This window comes from Capricornis sumatraensis, chromosome 6 (assembly GCF_032405125.1).
Source record: "Capricornis sumatraensis isolate serow.1 chromosome 6, serow.2, whole genome shotgun sequence".
NCBI lineage: Eukaryota > Metazoa > Chordata > Mammalia > Artiodactyla > Bovidae > Capricornis > Capricornis sumatraensis.
Window position 1 is genome coordinate 99,117,698 of NC_091074.1, and position 17,889 is coordinate 99,135,586.

At 44.6% G+C, this 17,889-nt stretch overlaps 1 protein-coding gene across 2 annotated transcripts in view; it reads left to right on the forward strand.

Annotated features, from left to right (window-relative positions):
- The window catches only part of FBXW12 (F-box and WD repeat domain containing 12), a 35,998-nt gene extending 19,800 nt beyond the window's left edge, over window positions 1-16,198 (forward strand). For both annotated transcript variants that reach the window (XM_068974167.1, XM_068974168.1), the window contains exons 6-10: window positions 7,953-8,111; window positions 9,492-9,702; window positions 10,740-10,918; window positions 11,010-11,137; window positions 15,715-16,198. In XM_068974167.1, coding sequence (XP_068830268.1) covers window positions 7,953-8,111; window positions 9,492-9,702; window positions 10,740-10,918; window positions 11,010-11,137; window positions 15,715-15,823 — 786 coding nt within the window. In that variant the 3' untranslated portion in view covers window positions 15,824-16,198. The remainder of the gene's footprint in view (window positions 1-7,952; window positions 8,112-9,491; window positions 9,703-10,739; window positions 10,919-11,009; window positions 11,138-15,714) is intronic.
- The last annotated feature ends 1,691 nt before the right edge of the window (window positions 16,199-17,889 follow it).

Below are 17,889 nucleotides of genomic sequence, written 5' to 3' on the forward strand. Positions count from 1 at the left end.
ATCTGCTGATGGACATCTAGGTTGCTTCCATGTCCTGGTTATTATAAACAGTGCTGCGATAAACATTGGGGTACACCTGTCTCTTTCAGTTCTGGTTTCCTCGGTATGTATGCCCAGCAGTGGGATTGCTGGGTCATAAGGCAGTTCTATTTCCAGTTTTTTAAGGAATCTCCACACTGTTCTCCGTAGTAGCTGTGCTAGTTTGCATTCCCACCAACAGTGTAAGAGGGTTCCCTTTTCTCCACACCCTCTCCAGCATTTATTGCTTGTAGACTTTTGGATCACAGCCATTCTGACTGGCATGAAATGGTACCTCATTGTGGTTTTGATTTGCATTTCTCTGATAATGAGTGATGATGAGCATCTTTTCTTGTGTTTGTTAGCCATCTGTATGATGAGACATTTCTGTTACCTGGTTAAAGAGAGATGATCTGGGTGGGCCCACTGTAGTTCCGTGGGTGCTGTAACGGCAGAGCATTTTCTCTGGCGGGTCACAGAAGAGGAAGTCAGAGACACAGCGGGTGAGCGCATGGGGGCCTCCTGTGCTGGCTGCCAGGTTGTTGGTGGGCCTGGAATGGGGATGGTCTCTGCTGCCAGCCAGTGGGCAGGGAAACCTCAGTCCTGCAGCCACAGTGACCTGAATGGGCGCTCAAATGAGAACCCAGTACCCTGACACCTTGACTCAGCTTTGTGTGACTTTTTATACATTCCACGGGTTATTTGGAAGTTGTTAGGTCAGTGGCTCATTTCAAGTTAAATTACATTTGTGTGCAGGGTCAGCATCAGGGTTCATTTTTACTTACAAGTGGTCATCCAAAACTTACAGGAAAGACCATACTTTCTTCATCGAATTACATTATCACCTTCGTTTTGTCAAAATATCAACTGACCAAATGTGTTATGGATGTTCTATGTCAAACCTGTGGGTCAGTCTCCACTGATCTGTATGTCTGTCCTGATGACAGTCACATGGGGTCTTGTTTCCCACAGATTTTAGTTAAGTCATGACCTCCCACATTTCCTTTCTTTGAAAATATATCCATTTTCCATAAAATTTTTCCAGTGAGCTCGTCAATTTCCATAAAATTTCCATAAAACTTTTCCAGTGAGCTCGTCAATTTCTGCAATACTGCTTCCTTAGTTTTTGGTTACTTTGAATCTGTACATTAATTTGGGAACAACTGACACCTTAGTATTCAGTCTTCTAAGCCATGAATATGGCATCAGTTCAGTTCAGTCGCTCAGTCGTGTCAGACTCTTTGTGACCCCATGAATTGCAGCACGCCAGGCCTCCCTGTCCATTACCAACTCCTGGAGTTCACTCAAACTCATGTGCATTGAGTTGTGATGCCATCTAGCCATCTCATCCTCTGTCGTCCCCTTCTCCTCCTGCCCCTGATCCCTCCCAGCATCAGAGTCTTTTCCAGTGAGTCAACTCTTCACATGAAGTGGCCAAAGTATTGGAGTTTCAGCCTCACACCAGTCCTTCCAATGAACACCCAGGACTGGTCTCCTTCAGAATGGACTGGTTTGACCTTCTTGCAGTCCAAGGGACTTGCAAGAGTCTTCTCCAACACCACAGTTCAAAAACATCAATTCTTTGGCACTCAGCTTTCTTCACAGTCCAACTCTCACATCCATACATGAGGGACGGGCTCCTCTGCTGGTTTCCCTGGTAACTGACAAGCCAGCCTGATGTCAGTTACCTCTGTAATTGGTCTCCCTCCTATATATGGACGTCACCAGATGGTCTATACCAAAATCAGATTGATTATATTCTTTGCAGCTGAAGATGGAGAAGCTCTATATAGTCAGCAAAAACAAGACCAGGAGCTGACTGTGGCTCAGATTATGAACTCCTAATTGTAAAACTCAGACTTAAATTGAAGAAAGTAGGGAAAACCACTAGGCATAAGGGTATGATCTAAATCAATTCCATAATTTTGACCATAAACTGGACCACAGACAGGAGGAGTTACAGGAGTATCGAGGGACAGAAACAGGCTTGAATGAAGCATGAGCCTCCTGAGCAGAGAGCACACGGGCTGATAATAAAGCCCTTCCTGGGAAAGTACAATCTTCAGCCAGGAGAAAAAAAGAAACGGGAAGGAAAGAGCAAGAAGTGGGATGCAAGAGGGCTGGAAAGCAGGGAAATGAGTAAACTGTTATTATTAAGTCTGAATAAAGGCAATCCTGGGCTTACCTGGTGGCTCAGACAGTAAAGAATCTGCCTTCAATGTGGGAGATGTGAGTTCGATCTCTGGGTCAGGAAGATCCCCTGGAGTAGGAAATAGCAATTCACTCCAGTATTCTTGCCTGGAGAACCCCATGGAGAGAGGAGTCTGGCAGGCTACAGTCCATGAGGTCGCAAAGAGTCTGACATGACTGAGAGACTAACACACTTTAAATCAAATCCCTTACAATTATACAGTGGGAAGTGACAAATAGATTCAAAGGATTAGAGCTGAGAGAGTGTCTGAAGAACTATGGACAGAGGTTTGTAACATTGTACAGGAAGCAGCGATCAACACCATCCCCAAGAAAAAGAAATGCAGAAAGGCACAATGGTTGTCTGAGGAGGTCTTACAAATAGCTGAGAAAAGAACAAAAGCAAAAGGCAGAGGAGAAAAGGGAAGACATACCCATCTGAATTCAGAGTTTCAAACAATAGCAAAGAGAGATAAGAAAGCCTTCCTCTGTGAACATTGCAAAGAAATAGAGAAAAACAATAGAATGGGAAAGACTAGAGATCTCTTCAAGAAAATTAGAGATACCAAAGGAACATTTCATGCAAAGATGGGCATAATAAAGGACAGAAATGGTATGAAACTAACAGAAGCTGAAGATACTAAGAAGAGGTGGCAAGAATATACAGAAGAACTATATAAAAAAGATCATAATGACCCAGATAACCATGATGGTCTGGTCACTCATCTAGATCTAAGCATCTTGGAGTGTGAAGTCAAGTGGGCCTTAGGAAGCATTACTATGAACAAAGCTAGTGGACGTGATGGAATTCCAGCTGAGCTATTTAAAATCCTAAAAGATGATACTGTTAAAGAACTGCAGTCATATGCCAGCAAATATGGAAAATTCAGCAGTGGCCACAGGACTGGAAAAGATCAGTTTTCATTCCAATCCCAAAGAAGGGCAATGTCAAAGAATTTCAGACTATCCCCACAGTTGCACTCATCTCACATGCTAGCAAAGTAATGCTCAAAATTCTCCAACCTAGGTTTCAGCAGTACGTGAACCGAGAATTTCCAGATGTTCAAGCTGGATTTAGAAAAGACAGGAACCAGACATCAAATTGCCAACATATGCTGGATCATAGAGAAAGAGAATTGCAGAAAAACATACTTCTGCTTCATTGACTATGCTAAAGCCTTTGACTGTGTAGATCACAACAAAACTATGGAAAATTCTTCAAGAGATGGAAATAACCAAACCACCTGACCTGCCTCTGAGAAATCTGGATGCAGGTCAAGAAGCAACAGTTAGAATTGGGCATGGAACAACAGACTGGTTCCAAATGGGAAAAGAAGTACATCAAGGCTGTATGTTGTCACCCTGCTTATTTAACTTATATGCAGAGTGCATCATGCGAAATGCTGGGCTAGATGAAGCAAAAGCTGGAATCAAGATTGCTGGGAGAAATATTAGTAACCTCAGATATGCAGATGACACCACCGTTATGGCAGAAAGTAAAGAGAAACTAAAGAGCTTCTTGATGAAAGTGAAAGAGGAGAGTGAAAAAGCTGGCTTAAAACTCAACATTCAAAAAACTAAGACCATGGCATCCAGTCCCATCACTTCATGGCAAATAGATGGGGAAACAGTGAGAGAATTTAGTTTCTTGGGCTCCAAAATCACTGCAGATGGTGACTGTAGCCACGAAATTAAGAGACACTTGCTCCTTGGAAGAAAAGCTGTGACCAACCTAGAAAGCATATTAAAAAGCAGAGACATTATTTTGCCAACAGTGGTCTGTGTAGTCAAAGGTATGGTTTTTTCCAGTAGTCATGCCATGTGAGAGTTGGACCATAAAGGCTGAACTCCAGAGATTGATGTTTTTGAACAGTGGTGTTGGAAAAGACTCTTGAGAGTTCCTTGGACTGCAAGGGGATCAAACCAGTCAGTCCTAAAGGACATTAATCTTGAATATTCATTGGAAGGACTGATGCTAAAACTGAAGCTCCAATACTTTGGCCACCTGATGGAAAGAACTGACTCATTAGAAAAGACTCCGATGCTGGGAAAGATTGAAGGCATTAGGAGAAGGGGATGACAGAGGACAAGATCGTTGGATTGCATCACTGATTCAATGGACGTGAGTTTGAGCAAACTCCAGGAGATGGTGAAGGAAAGGGAAGCCTGGCATACTGCAATCCATGGGGTCGTAAAGATTTGGACACAACTGAGCAACTGAACAACACCAACTGCCCCCTCGCTAGTGAAGACTGCTGCTATGTCCTGCCTGCTCCCTGCTGCATATGGTAGAATGTCACTTAAGGGCCTTGCTTCAGACATAAGCTCCCCCATCCACTAAACCATTGTTGACTCCAGACTCTTCTGTCTTGAGGCTGTGTAAGTGGGTAGGGTGCAGACCAAGAGTAATAGGAGAATGTATGGTTTTGTATTTATAAAGAAATTGCCATGCATCACTATGTAGCATACATAGAAATAATTTCTGTATAAATATACATAGAAGTGCATTTGACTTTTGTGTAGTTACGTGTATCCAACAGCCTTGCTAAATTTACCTATTAATTCTTTGGTAAAAAAGAAAAAATATTTTTATTATTTTTTGCCTGCACTGTGAGACTTGCGGGACCTTCCCCAACCAGGGATTCAACCTGTGCCCCTTGCACTAGCAGTGCAGAGTCTTAACCACTGGCTCACCAGGGAAGTTCCACCTATTAATTCTAACTGGTTTTGGGGGGAGTAGATTAGTAGAAAATTTTCAAAGGTAACAATTTCTTAGGACTCACAAAGGATTAGCTGTGTAATAAAAAATAAATTTGATTTCATCAAGTTCAGACCTTTTTAGAAGACGTTGTTAAGAAAAATAAAAGGCAAACTTCAGACTGGAATAATGTATTTCCCATGTTTAAACATGACACAGGACTGTGTCCGGAATATATAAAGAACTGGTACCACTCAGGAAAAAGGACACAGTGCAGCTTTTACATTACGCAAAGGATTTGAACACTCCTCAGTTCAGTTCAGTCACTCAGTTGTGTCCAACTCTTTGCGACCCCATGGACTGCAGCATGCCAGGCTCCCCTGTCCATCACCAACTCCTGGAGCTTATTCAAACTCATGTTCATCAAGTCAATGATGCCATCCAACCATCTCATCCTCTGTCATCCCCTTCTCCCGCCTTCAATCTTTTCCAGCATCAGGGTCTTTTTCAGTGAGTCAGTTCTTCACATCATGTAGCCATAGAATTGGAGTTTCAGCTTCAGCATCAGTCCTTCCAGTGAATATTCAGGACTGATTTCCTTTAAGATGGACTGGTTGTATCCCTTTATGTCCAGGGGACTCTCAAGTGTCTTCTCCAGTACCACAGTTCAAAAGCATCAATTCTTCAGCGTTCAGCTTTCTTTATAGTCCAACTCTCACAGCCATACATGACTACTGGGAAAACCGTAGCTTTGACTAGACGGACCTTTGTTGGCAAAGTAATGTCTGCTTTTTAGCATGATGTCTAGGTTGGTCATAATTTTTCTTCCAAGGAGCAAGCACCTTTTAATTTCATGGCTGCAGTCACCATCTGCAGTGATTTTGGAGCCCCCCAAAATAAAGTCTCTCACTATTTCCATTGTTTCCCCATCTATCTGCCATGAAGTGATGGGACCGGACGCCATGATGTGATGGGACCGGACGCCATGATCTTAGTTTTCTGAATGTTGAATTTTAAACCAGCTTTTTAACTGTCTTCTTTCACTTTCAGCAAAAGGCTCTTTAGTTCTTTTCACTTTCTGCCATAAGGTTGGTGTCATTTGCATATCTGAAGTTATTGATATTTCTCCCAGCAATCTTGATTCCAGCTTCTGCGTCATCCAGCCTAGTGTTTCTCGTGATGTACTCTGCATATAAGTTAAATAAGAAGGGTGACAGTATATACAGCCTTGATGTACTCCTTTTCCTATTTGGAACCAGTCTATTGTTCCATGTCCAGTTCTGTTACTTTTTGACCTGCATCCAGATGTCTCAGGAGGCAGGTCAGGTGGTCTGGTATTCCCATTTGTTTCAGAATTTTCCAGTTTGCTGTGATCCACACAAAGACTTTGGCATAGTCAGTTAAGCAGAAGTAGATGTTTTTGTGGAACTCTCTTGCTTTCTCAGTGATCCACTGGATGTTGGCAATTTGATCTCTGGTTTCTCTGCCTTTTCTAAATCCAGCTTGAACATCTGGAAGTTCATGGTTTATGTACCGCTGAAGCCTGGCTCGGAGAATTTTGAGCGTTACTTTGCTTGCGTGTGTGATGGGTGTAGTTGTGCAGTAGTTTCAGCATTCTCAAAAGCATACAGTCAGATGGTCATTAGCACATGGAGGGGCATTCCGCATGGTCAGGTCATCAGTAAAATGCAATGTTTTCTTTTATTTGGCTGCATGTGTTCAGTCATGTCCGGCTGTTTGTGACCCCATGAACTGTAGCCTGCCAGGCTCCTCTGTCCATGGGATTCTCAGGCAAGAATACTGGAGTGGGTTGCCACTTCCTATTCCAGAAGATCTTCCCGACCCAGGGATCACACCCAAGTCTCTTGTGTCTCCTGCATTGGCAAACGGATTCTTTACCCCTGCCCCACCTGGAAAGCCCTTACTTGGCTGCACCAAATCTTAGTTATGGCACTTCAGATCTTTAGTTGCAGCATGTGGACTCCTAGTTGAGGCATGCGGGATCTAGGGATCAAACCCAGGCCCTCTGCATTGGGAATGGGGATTCTTAGCCACTGGACCACCAAGGAAGCCCTGGGTTTCTTTACCTGAACACTTTCTCTGCTTTTTCCTTATTTAGGCCTGTCACCTGTCGTATTTGTTGTCTTTACTCCTTTACTCCCATGACAGTCAGTGAGTTATTCTGTTTTGATCCTCCTCACTTTTTAAAGATGTATTATTTCCAGCTTTTTGAGAACATAAAATATTTACACCCTGCTCTTCTCTTGTGTCTGCCTTTTTTTTAAGTAGCTCTTTGATTTACGGTTTAATGTATCTCATAACCACACTAGTTCTTTTGGTGGCATTTTCGTTGGATCTTGTGATTTGATGAAGCCCATCCCTGGTCAGGTCCCGAGGACGGGCCCACGATGCAGGTCCTGCCTTACCATTGTGTTCTGTAGTCGGGGGGCTGGAAGAGTGGCCTGGCTGGACGCTGCATCCCTGGCTCATGCTTTCCTTGAAATTTTTGGAGATACTATGCCACAGTGTTTCTGTTGGAGAAGTCTGCTGCCACCCTTACTTCTCTTGTTAGATACTGGAGTTTTAAACATCAAAGGCCTAAAGGATTTTTTGAAAGATTTAAAGCCTAGTAGTTAGTTGTATTGTGATGTGTCTGTGGTGGCCATCCCAGCTCAACTTCCCCAGGATTTATTTCCAGAAAGTTTTATTGCACATGAATTTTGTTTTTTTTGAGTGCGCCACGTGTTTATGGCAGCACATGGACTCAGTAGTTTTGGCGCTCAGGCGTAGTTGTTCAGGGGCATGTGGGATCATAGTTCCCCAGTCAGGGTTCAAACCCACGTCCCCTGCGAATTGGAAGGGGGATTCTTTACCATGGACCTCCAGGGAAGTCCTTGTACTTGGGTTTTCAGTGTTAGTCTGTTAATTATTTGACTTTTCTTCTGTAGGAACTTCCTCTCTGTGTTTCTTAGACCTTTGCTTATCTCCTTGGACACTTGCTGATTCTTTCTGGCTCTTGATCCCATTTTTGTTCTGTCGCTTGCAGGCCACCTGTGCTGAAGGGGCACTCTACACACTTACGGTGCCCTGGCTGCAGCTGCTCTCCAGAGTCAACGTGTTTCCCGGCAACCCCACCAGTCTCCTCTGCTCACCTAACCGGCAGTGGGTGTTAGCGTCCACCCAGAACTCAGACCTGAGCCCGGAGGTCAGTGGTGGGCTGTGTCCCTTGCCTCAGGGGTCTGGCTTTGTGCACAAGGGTGGTGGGTCCTGTGCCCTAGGCTTTTGGGGTGCATCTGGTGGGGGCAGCTTCTCATGTAGGACCAAACGCCGCAGCCTGCATGGGTGATGCTGAGTCATCTGTGACCTTTCACAGCAGTGACTGCCTTCTCAGGGCCACCAGCTGAGCTGAGAGCCATGGCAGCCTCACCCAGGAGCCTCTGTTCTTTCCAGGCTCCCGTGTTCCCCACAGGCTGGAGGGGGTCAGCTACCTTACTGGAGATGACAGAATTCAGTTTTGAAAAGGTTTGGGACTTCCTGGTGGAAATGCTCATGAGGTATTGGTGGCCTGAGAACAGGCTTCAACAAGAGTAAGGAAGACAGTGTCTGGGCCAGCATGGAGGAGATGCTGACAGCGTGGGGACGGTATCCATTACCTGGAGGCCCATACACAGCTTGCCTGTGAGAATGGTTGCCTCTGCCAGTGGTTCATGGGCTCAGAGATGCTCAGGCTGAGTGCCAGGGTGTGAATTGGAAAAGTGTGTGTGTGTGTGGGTGTGCAGATGGACCCATGAGCTCTATCGTTCCAGTTGTGTCCAACTCTGACGCCATGGACTGTAGCCTGCCAGGCTCCTCTGTTCATGGGATTTCCCAGGCAAGAATACTGGAGTGGGTTGTCATTTCCTACTCCGGAGGATTTACCCAACCCAGGGATCAAACCTGCATCTTCTGTGTCTCCTGCATTGGCAGGTGGATTCTTTACCACTGAGCCACCCGGAAAGCCTGAATTAGAAAATTAGACCAGAGTAAAAAACAGGCAGCTGAAGCGGGTCTTGAGACATACTGGAGTCGGCAAGCAAGGAGGGACAGAAAAAGAGAAGCAGTGGCCAAGCTGGACAGAACTGGCAGTGCCGGGACCTGAGAGTCAGGGGAGGCCAGGGGTGAGGAAGGGCAGCCAAAGGAGAGAGGCCATAGGATCGGTGGGCAGCCTCAGATCACTTCCAGGGACCAAGAAGGGGGTTGGAGGCAGACTGCAAGAAGATAGGAAAGGAATATGGAGGAAGACATTGGAGGCAGAAGCAAGATGGTGACAGGCGCTCAGGAAAAGAAAATCCATTTATTGGATTCACCCATTATGCTGACCTCACTGGGACTGGTGTGCCAAGATCTTTCCAGCAGGGCCAGACATGGGGCGGAGTTAACCTCTTTTCCCTGGTAAGGGCGTTTGAGAAAGGCGGGTCCACATGAGGCACCCTGTGAGACCCAGTACAGTCACGGTGGATGTGGTCTAGTGGGGGCTTTCAGAGTGCTCCTGGTTGGAGAAGTCTCCTCACTCACCGGCGATGAGACGTGCTATGCTGTTTCCCAGGTGTTCTACACTCAATCCTTGCTGTGCCGGTCGGAAGATGAGACTCCTGTCTCCACCACTCTCCCCATCTGGCTGACGTCCAGAGCCTGCTGGGCCCCCGACGAGGCAGCCAGGCTGATGGTGATGCACAGAAATGACAACGGCATGCAGTTGGTCATCACCACCTACGAGCTAGGGACCAGGAAGTCCAGGGATAGAGTGGAGATTCTTGGTAAGGATCCCCATGTCACCACCACTACCTTACAATGCTTCCTCATGTTTCCTTTGGGGCCCTTTTTCTTTCCTCTCAGTGCATCGTAGTGACCCACAGATGGTTTCTAGTGCTGTTGTGTGCTGGTGGAGTGGGTGAACACTTGCTGTGTGTTGGGGCCCTCTGCATGGCCGTGGGACTCAGAGGTTAACTGCTGTCCACTCTTCTCCCTTCTCTGCGTCCATTCATCCCCACCTCTCCTTTTACAGCTGTGTCAAAGTCACCACTCTCAGCACTGAGTGCACACAGAGATGAATAAAAGCCACAACTATCTCTTCCCTAAGGAGCTCCTAGTCCAGTAGGAAAATAAGACCCACATTTTTGTCCTTTCCTGTCTCCTCTGTTTTCCAAACCCCACATCACCCTGATAGGCCTTTTCTTTGTTCCTTAGCATTTTTTCCTTTGTATTATATTCATTTGTTTTCCTATCATCATTTGACCATAAATTTTACTCTGAGCTTCCTGGCAGCCGAGGAAAAAAAGGGAAACAGGATGTGTAATATAATCCCTTGTCTGATACGAGAAAACGCATGAACTCTTCAAAAGAGGTAATTTTGTTTTCCTGGTGCTAACTAAATTCCATAAGGAAATGATCGAATTAATTTTTTTTTTAACAAGGAATGCTGTACATATAAAAGAATCTTCAACAGTAGTTTTCAGCAGATGTCATAAACGTCATAGTTCTCATGTGGTCATGTCTTACATCCTCCTGTCATAGATGGGGAAGGGTAGAAAGCAGGGTGGAAGCCTCACCCCTGGATAGTACCATGGGCCAGATACTGTCACTTCCATGTGCGTATCACCTTGAACCTCACCAGCGTTTGACAGCTGATGACCAGTAGACTAGGGGAGTAAATGCATGGGTCAGACTGATTGCAGATGCAACACAAAGCTGTTGCTCTTTTCATTATTCCACATCCTCATAGGTGAGGCATGTCTATTCCAGACCCCCAGCTGCTACTAGGACATGACAATCTGTGTGCCTTTATTTCAAAAAGTACGACAGATTGCAAACTTCCTGCTACCAGACACCATGATGCCTCCTCACCTCATGAAGGGCCACGGCTCCCAGGTGATCCTGCTGGTGTCCGGCTCAGAGCTGGTGCTCTTCACCATTCACGGCCTGCAGCTGGTGGCCTTTCAGGACCACCAGAGGCCCATCACGTCCATGTGGGTGGTGAGTGTGGCCCCTTGCCCGCCTGCTGCCAGCCTCATAGCTCCGTACCTTGGAGCCCGCATCCCTGCCTCACTTGGTTTTTCGTTTCAAGGACCAGACTCGAGTCATCACCTCTTCCTTTGACCTCTCCCTGCGAGTCTACATGTGGAACAAGGAAAATAAATTTCCTGTCCTCAAGAGCTGCTATCATTTGCTTGGTGGGTCCCACAGATGGGCCAGGTAATTGCTTCTGACTTTTTAAATGTTACCTACACAATGGCCTCTCCTGGCCTCCCAGCAAGAGGATACCATTGGCAAGAATGAGAATGGGACTTGGGGTCTTAGCCCAGCCTACCCCTCCCTATGGGCAAGTCACTGTTCATATTTATCCTCTGGTTTTAAAAAAGACACTACACTATGCATCATGTGCCTTACCTCCTTTAATATACAAAGCCACCACCTGCAGTTAGCATCACCTACATTTCCCAGATGAAATCAGCCACGTGGGTTTTGCCCAAAGGCCCACGGGGATGCACAGTGAAGCCGGGGTCAGCCTGGATGCAGCCCTTAGCCCACCTCTGTAACCTGTACAATGCCAGGTCCATTTACCAAACCTAGGTGGCCGTAGGGGCAAGACTATAAAAGTTGAAAAGAATGTGATTTTTGTACTCTGGTTTACAATTAGAATTGGGGATGCTGTGCTTAGTCGCTCAGTTGTGTCTGACTCTTTGCAACTCCATGGACTGTAGCCCACCAGGCTCTTCTGTCCCTGGGGATTCTCCAGGCAAGAATACTAGAGTGGGTTGCCATGCCTCCTCCAGGGGATCTTTCAACCAGGGATCAAACCCAGGTCTCCCGCATTGCAGGTGAATTCTTCACTGCCTGAGCCACCAGGGAAGCCCAAGAATACTAGAGTGGGTAGCCTATCCCTTCCCCAGGGGATCTTCCAGACCCAGGAATGGAACCGGGGTCTCCTGCATTGCAGGTGGATTCTTCACCAGGTGACCTACCAGGGCAGCCCAGAATTGGGGGCTGACATGTTTTTTCTTTTTTTTTTTAATTTTTATTTTTACTTTATTTTACTTTACAATACTGTATTGGTTTTGCCATACATTGACATGAATCCACCACAGGTGTACCTGCGTTCCCAAACATGAACCCCCCTCCCACCTCCCTCCCCATAACATCTCTCTGGGTCATCACCATGCACCAGCCCAAAGCATGCTGTATCCTGCGTCGGACATAGACTGGCGATTCGATTCTTACATGATAGTATACATGTTACAATGTCATTCTCCCAAATCATCCCACCCTCTCCCTCTCCCTCTCCCTCTGAGTCCAAAAGTCCGTTATACACATCTGTGTCTTTTTTGCTGTCTTGCATACAGGGTCATCATTGCCATCTTTCTAAATTCCATATGTATGTGTTAGTGTACTGTATTGGTGTTTTTCTTTCTGGCTTGCTTCACTCTGTATAATCAGCTCCAGTTTCATCCATCTCATCAGAACTGATTCAAGTGTATTCTTTTTAATGGCTGAGTAATACTCCATTGTGTATATGTACCACAGCTTTCTTATCCATTCATCTGCTGATAGACATCTAGGTTGTTTCCATGTCCTGGCTATTATAAACAGTGCTGCGATGAACATTGGGGTACATGTGTCTCTTTCAATTGACATGTTTTTTCTTATCAGAGTAAGTCCTGCAAAGTAAGGACAGGGCTTCCAGATGGTCTGTTTCACTGGGTTACTTAAGGTAACACCTCCTACTTCATAACCATCAGTTACTTGTCATGAGTTACGGGATTAATTCAACCTCTTGTAGCAAACATCTTACAGTGTTAATTTAAAAAAATACAATGCCCCAAACTAAATATTTTTACAATTAAAGATTTCTGTAACAGACCTGCTTCCCTAGTAGCTCAGATGGTAAAGCTTCTGCCTGCAATGCAGGAGACCCAGGTTTGATCCCTGGGTGAGGAAGATACCCCCTGGAGAAGGAAATGGCAACTCATTCCAGTATAACAAACCTACCTAGTTGCTGAGTTTGAGAGCCGTAACATTCCATCTCCACAGTGCAGGCCATGAGGGGCTGTATATTTCCTACTCAAGACCCTAATATGTTGCTATCACCCTCCCCTGTGCTCAGGGGAGGTGGCCTTGCTCTGTTCTGTCTGTCATCCACTCATAACTCCTCAGTAATGATTTTTTTCCTCCAGTGGCAGGAGACGTGTGTGCGAACAAACACTTGTTGCCACTGGAAGGAGGCTACTGAAGAGCTTGCCAGCGATGCTGGTCTCCCAAGATGTGCCTTTTTTTTCCTTTCCTTTTTTATATGTGTCTTTAAAGAATTCCCTGTATCATTACTGAATGGTTAGAACATCTTTTCACTTAAATAACACTGTTGTCAGCTTAGTAAGCAAGTAGCACTTCTAGAAACTTTTTTTTTACACGTTTTTAAACACTGCTCTACATGCATCACACAAAGCAGAACACGTTTATTCACTGAAATATTCACTGTGCACGATCAGACACTCATTTTTTTAATTACTGTTTGTTTGCTTACCTCTGCTGGGTCCTCATTGCTGCACGCTGGCTTTATCCAGTTGTGGTGGCCTCTCGTTGCAGAGCTCAGGCTCTAGAGTATGGGCTTAGTAATTGTGGCACACAGGCTTTGTTGCCCTGTGGCATGTTGGATCTTCCTGGACCAGGGATCAAACGTGTCCCCTATATTGTTGGCAGGCATATTCTTAACCACTGAGCCACCAGGAAAGTTCCAGAAACTTCTGTTTTATATGTGTTTTTAAACTGTGCTATTCTGAGGCTTCCCTGGTGGCTCAGATGGTAAAGAATTCATCTGCATTACAGGATACCCAGATTCAATTCTTGGATCAGGAAGATTCCCTGGAGAAGGGAATGACTATTCTTGCCTGGAGGATTCCATGGATAGAGGACCTTGGCGAGCTACAGTCCATGAGGTCACAAGAGTCAGACATGACTGAGTGACTGACATACCCATTTTATAGGATGGTAAACCATTCACTGAAATGACATTTTCTCAATGAGCAGAGCACACTTAGTAACATAAATGTGCTTTAATCAGAACCCTGGAATGTATTACAACCTTGAATTCTGCTCTTTGCTAATTCATAACAGATTCCTCAGAAATCCTTGGTTAATGCAAGTGGTGATTTCCCTTTGAGGGCTTCATTTGGCAATGATAAACCCAGCAACCTAGCTCCTTGCTGATCCCCACAGGATGGGCAGCTATGGACTGCATTTCATCTATCTTCATTACTTTTTAGGAGCTTTTCAGTTTCCTAAAATGTTATAATGTGTAAACATATATTCTGATTCTCCAAAGAAAATGGGTATGTTAAATATAAATTTAATAGCAAACCTAGCAGCATACCCCTAGGAGAAATAAAACATGTCTACAAAGACTTGTACTTGAATGTTCTTAGCAGATTTATTCAGAAAACCCTAAAGGTGCAAACAGTGGAGATACCCATCAACTGGTAAATGGATAAATCCACTGTGGTGCATCCATACAGGGGAATGTTATTCAGCCATAAAGAGGAATGGCATATGACATACATGTGGGTGAACTGCCAACATATTGTGCTGGTGAAAGAAGCCAAATATGTAGGTCACATATTGAATGATTCCTTTAATATGGTACATATAGAAAAGGCAGGTCTATAGAAACAGAAGGTTAATTACTGCTGCCCAGGGTTGAGTGTAGGATGAGATTTACTGCAGATGGCTACAACAGATCTTTTTGGGCCAATGGAAATGTTCTTAAAACTGGGTTTTAGTGATAGTTACAGAGTTCTGCAAATTTACTAAAGATGAGTTGAGGGGGTGGGGGAAGACGAAGAGGAAAAAGAGAAAGAGAAAAAGAAAGAAGATAGGTGCTAGTTCAACCTTATTTGCAAACAAACCAAGGAGACTGCTGGCTGACTGCTTGTATCAGGGAGCAGTTGTTGCCCTGCTCAGCCCCACGCAGACCAGCCAGTCCTGCAATTTTCCAACCCAATCCTGCAGTTTTCTGACAGTCTGCAAACTGCCACATTCCACTCTTGTTATTAATCTCTTTGTTGTTGTTTGCACAAGATGCATTTTTTAAAATTAATTTATTTTAATTTGAGGCTAATTCCTTTACAGTATTGTAGTGGTTTATTAATCTCTTAAGTTTAGTAAGTCAGCATGGGATTTACTCTAAGCTGAAAGGTAGTTCATGAAAGCCAAAGCTTGTTTCAGAAGCAGTCTATATAGACAAAAACTGGGCTTCTGTGAGAAACTCAGCAAGTTCCTTCTGTGTGTGTTTTTTGGTTAGTTCTTTTTTTTTATTTGTTGGTTTGGTTCTCTACACACTTGCTCCATTTTTCTTTAGTGCAACAGAGCAGCATTGTGTTTTTGTGGAAACTGAAGGCCCCAGTTACATCTCCTTCACTGAGACTGGTTAGGAATTGATAGTAATTCTAAATTCTGGAGAAATGACTCTGACCTGCCCAGATTGGTTAAGGTACCCCCAACTCCTGCATCAGGAGAAGTTTCTAGAGTAGCTGGAATCATTGTGATTCAGGCAGCTACCATCAGGAGGACCTCAAACTGATCACACTCAAGAATGTGATGATTTTTGCTACTTGATACAAATGAACGCAGGTCCTCAAGTCAAAGCCTAGTATACTCAGAGATGGGGTGGACTGGGTGGAGAACGTACAAGGTTAAGCTCCATCTTTGTGTAAAAGCTTTGTGACTTAAACGTTTGTCCTTTTCCAAAGTTAACATACAGCATGTCCCTTCCTTCACAGTGGATTCACTCATGTGGAGAGTGACAGTATGAGCATTGTAGGCGTGGAAGCCAGAAACATCGGAACTAGTATTCTGAGGTCATATTACTTCCAAGTGCAGTGTGGCTAAGATGACTGCATCAGCTGGTGATTGTCACCACAGTTGGCGAGGGGCTTGTCTGCATACAGAGACTAAAGTAATTATTGTATCAACATCGGGAAAAGAAGGAATGATTCTCAAATACCTACTGTGGGCCACACAAGTGTGTGAGGTGACTTTATTTTTAAATCCTCAGCAGAAGCCAACGAAGTGTAGATATTACTGTCTGTATTTTTCAAAGAAGTTGAAATGTAGTAGAAGAGTAGTTAACCCACTGTTAGTCCATTTTCCAGCTATCAAACAAACTGTCCAAGGTTATTCAAATAGTAAGTAGCCAAGAAGAATAAATGCAAGACCTTGGGTGCTAGAAAACCCAGGTTTAAAGTACTCAGATTGTAATATAATTGTTTTTTGTTGTCCAAATATGTAATTAATGAAGTAAATTTTTTTTTATCTTCCTAGTCTGTGTTATGTGCTTTAGACACACATTAATAAATAGCTCTGGATGTCCTACGATGTTCTGTGGCACAACATTGCATGGCTGCAGGGCATCATTCTGTGCCTTGTGACAATGATGCCTCTGGAGTTGGTCCACTTGGAAGCCCTGACTGGGTTAGCGGGTCTGTCTTCAGAGTTCTTAATTGCAGACAATAGGAACAGCAGGCTGGATCACTAACACCAAAAAAGGAATTTATTAGAAAGAGTAGCATACAGGGGCAGTGTGCAGGCTTGAGAAGTAGGCCTGACACCATGGGAAGCTGGCAGCAGGTGACAACCAGGGCCGGCTCCAGCAAGGCCTGGCTCCCTAGCTCTGCTGCTCGTATCCCTGTTTCCCCTCCGGCTCCACCACATCTCTGCCACCATGCTCCCATCGCTGTCACTGAACAGGCATCACTGCCATTATCTGAAAACTTCCTTAAGGAAGTGTGACTCTTTGAGACTCAGTGGAGTGTGCGTATGGGATTTACTGGCCTGGGTCACACACCCACACCATCAAGTTGAGGATGGGAGAGTCTGGCCCATTCAGCTTTAATAGTAGGTACTCACAACCAAGATTCATACAGTGAAAAACTCCTCAAAAATAGAAAATAAAGATTAAAACGTTCTCTACTACATTCTGCTGTTGTGGCTGCCTAGTACCCAATATAGCCTACTTCCTATATTTGCCTTTTAACAATAGTTTTTTTGCCTAACACAGCACCTATATACTATGTAGCCAAGACCACATGCAGTCATTTCACCCAGAGGAGAAAATCTAAGGTTTTTCTCTTTTTTTAATTTTAAGATAAGGTTTATTTTGGAGTTATTTTAAATTTACAGAACATTCACAGAGATAGTACAGAGGGTTCCCATATGCCCTTTACCCAGCTTCTGTAATGCATTAAATCTTGCATAACTGGTACACTTAAAAACCCAAGGTCTTTGTTAGCTGTGGGAACCGGTTTCAAGTCAGAACTCTTAGGGGTGTGAATCTCTCTTTTAGTTCTATCACAATTTTGCTTGCTGTTCCAAAACTCATGAACTAAGTACTAATGCATCGTATATGCAGCATTGGGGACAGGGGAAGGAGATGAGAAATTAGCTGAAATAAATATACATACACACACACATGCGACACAGCAGGAAAGGAAATAGCTGTTCAGAGATGAAGGGAAAACTTCAGATAAATTGAGATATAGGAAGGTTTTCTGAAGACACAGGGAAAGGGGTTGGGGTGTCGACAATAGATTGGAGATCAGACAAGGGAACTCTTGAGTGTGTGGATCCACCTAAGAAACTTGACACGTGATGGCTAGGAAAGCAGTCGTGGCCATTTCTTAGGGGAAGCCAGCTAATCAGATCCAGGCACTCTGTCCTCAGCTGCTACATTAGGTATCATGTCTGGGAATGGCAGCCCTACCCAAGAACAGATGCAGTTCAAGGGGTCCCTGCTTTGGTTGTGTGTAGGAGGTTTGTAAGGGACTCTATGGGAACTTAGGGAACTCTGGGGATTTCTGTGGGTCTTGACAAGGGTAGGTCCTGAGTCTGGCAGATGGACTTTTGTCAGGAAAACATGGTCTACTGGGATGTGGTGCCATGGCCCCAGGAATAGGCAC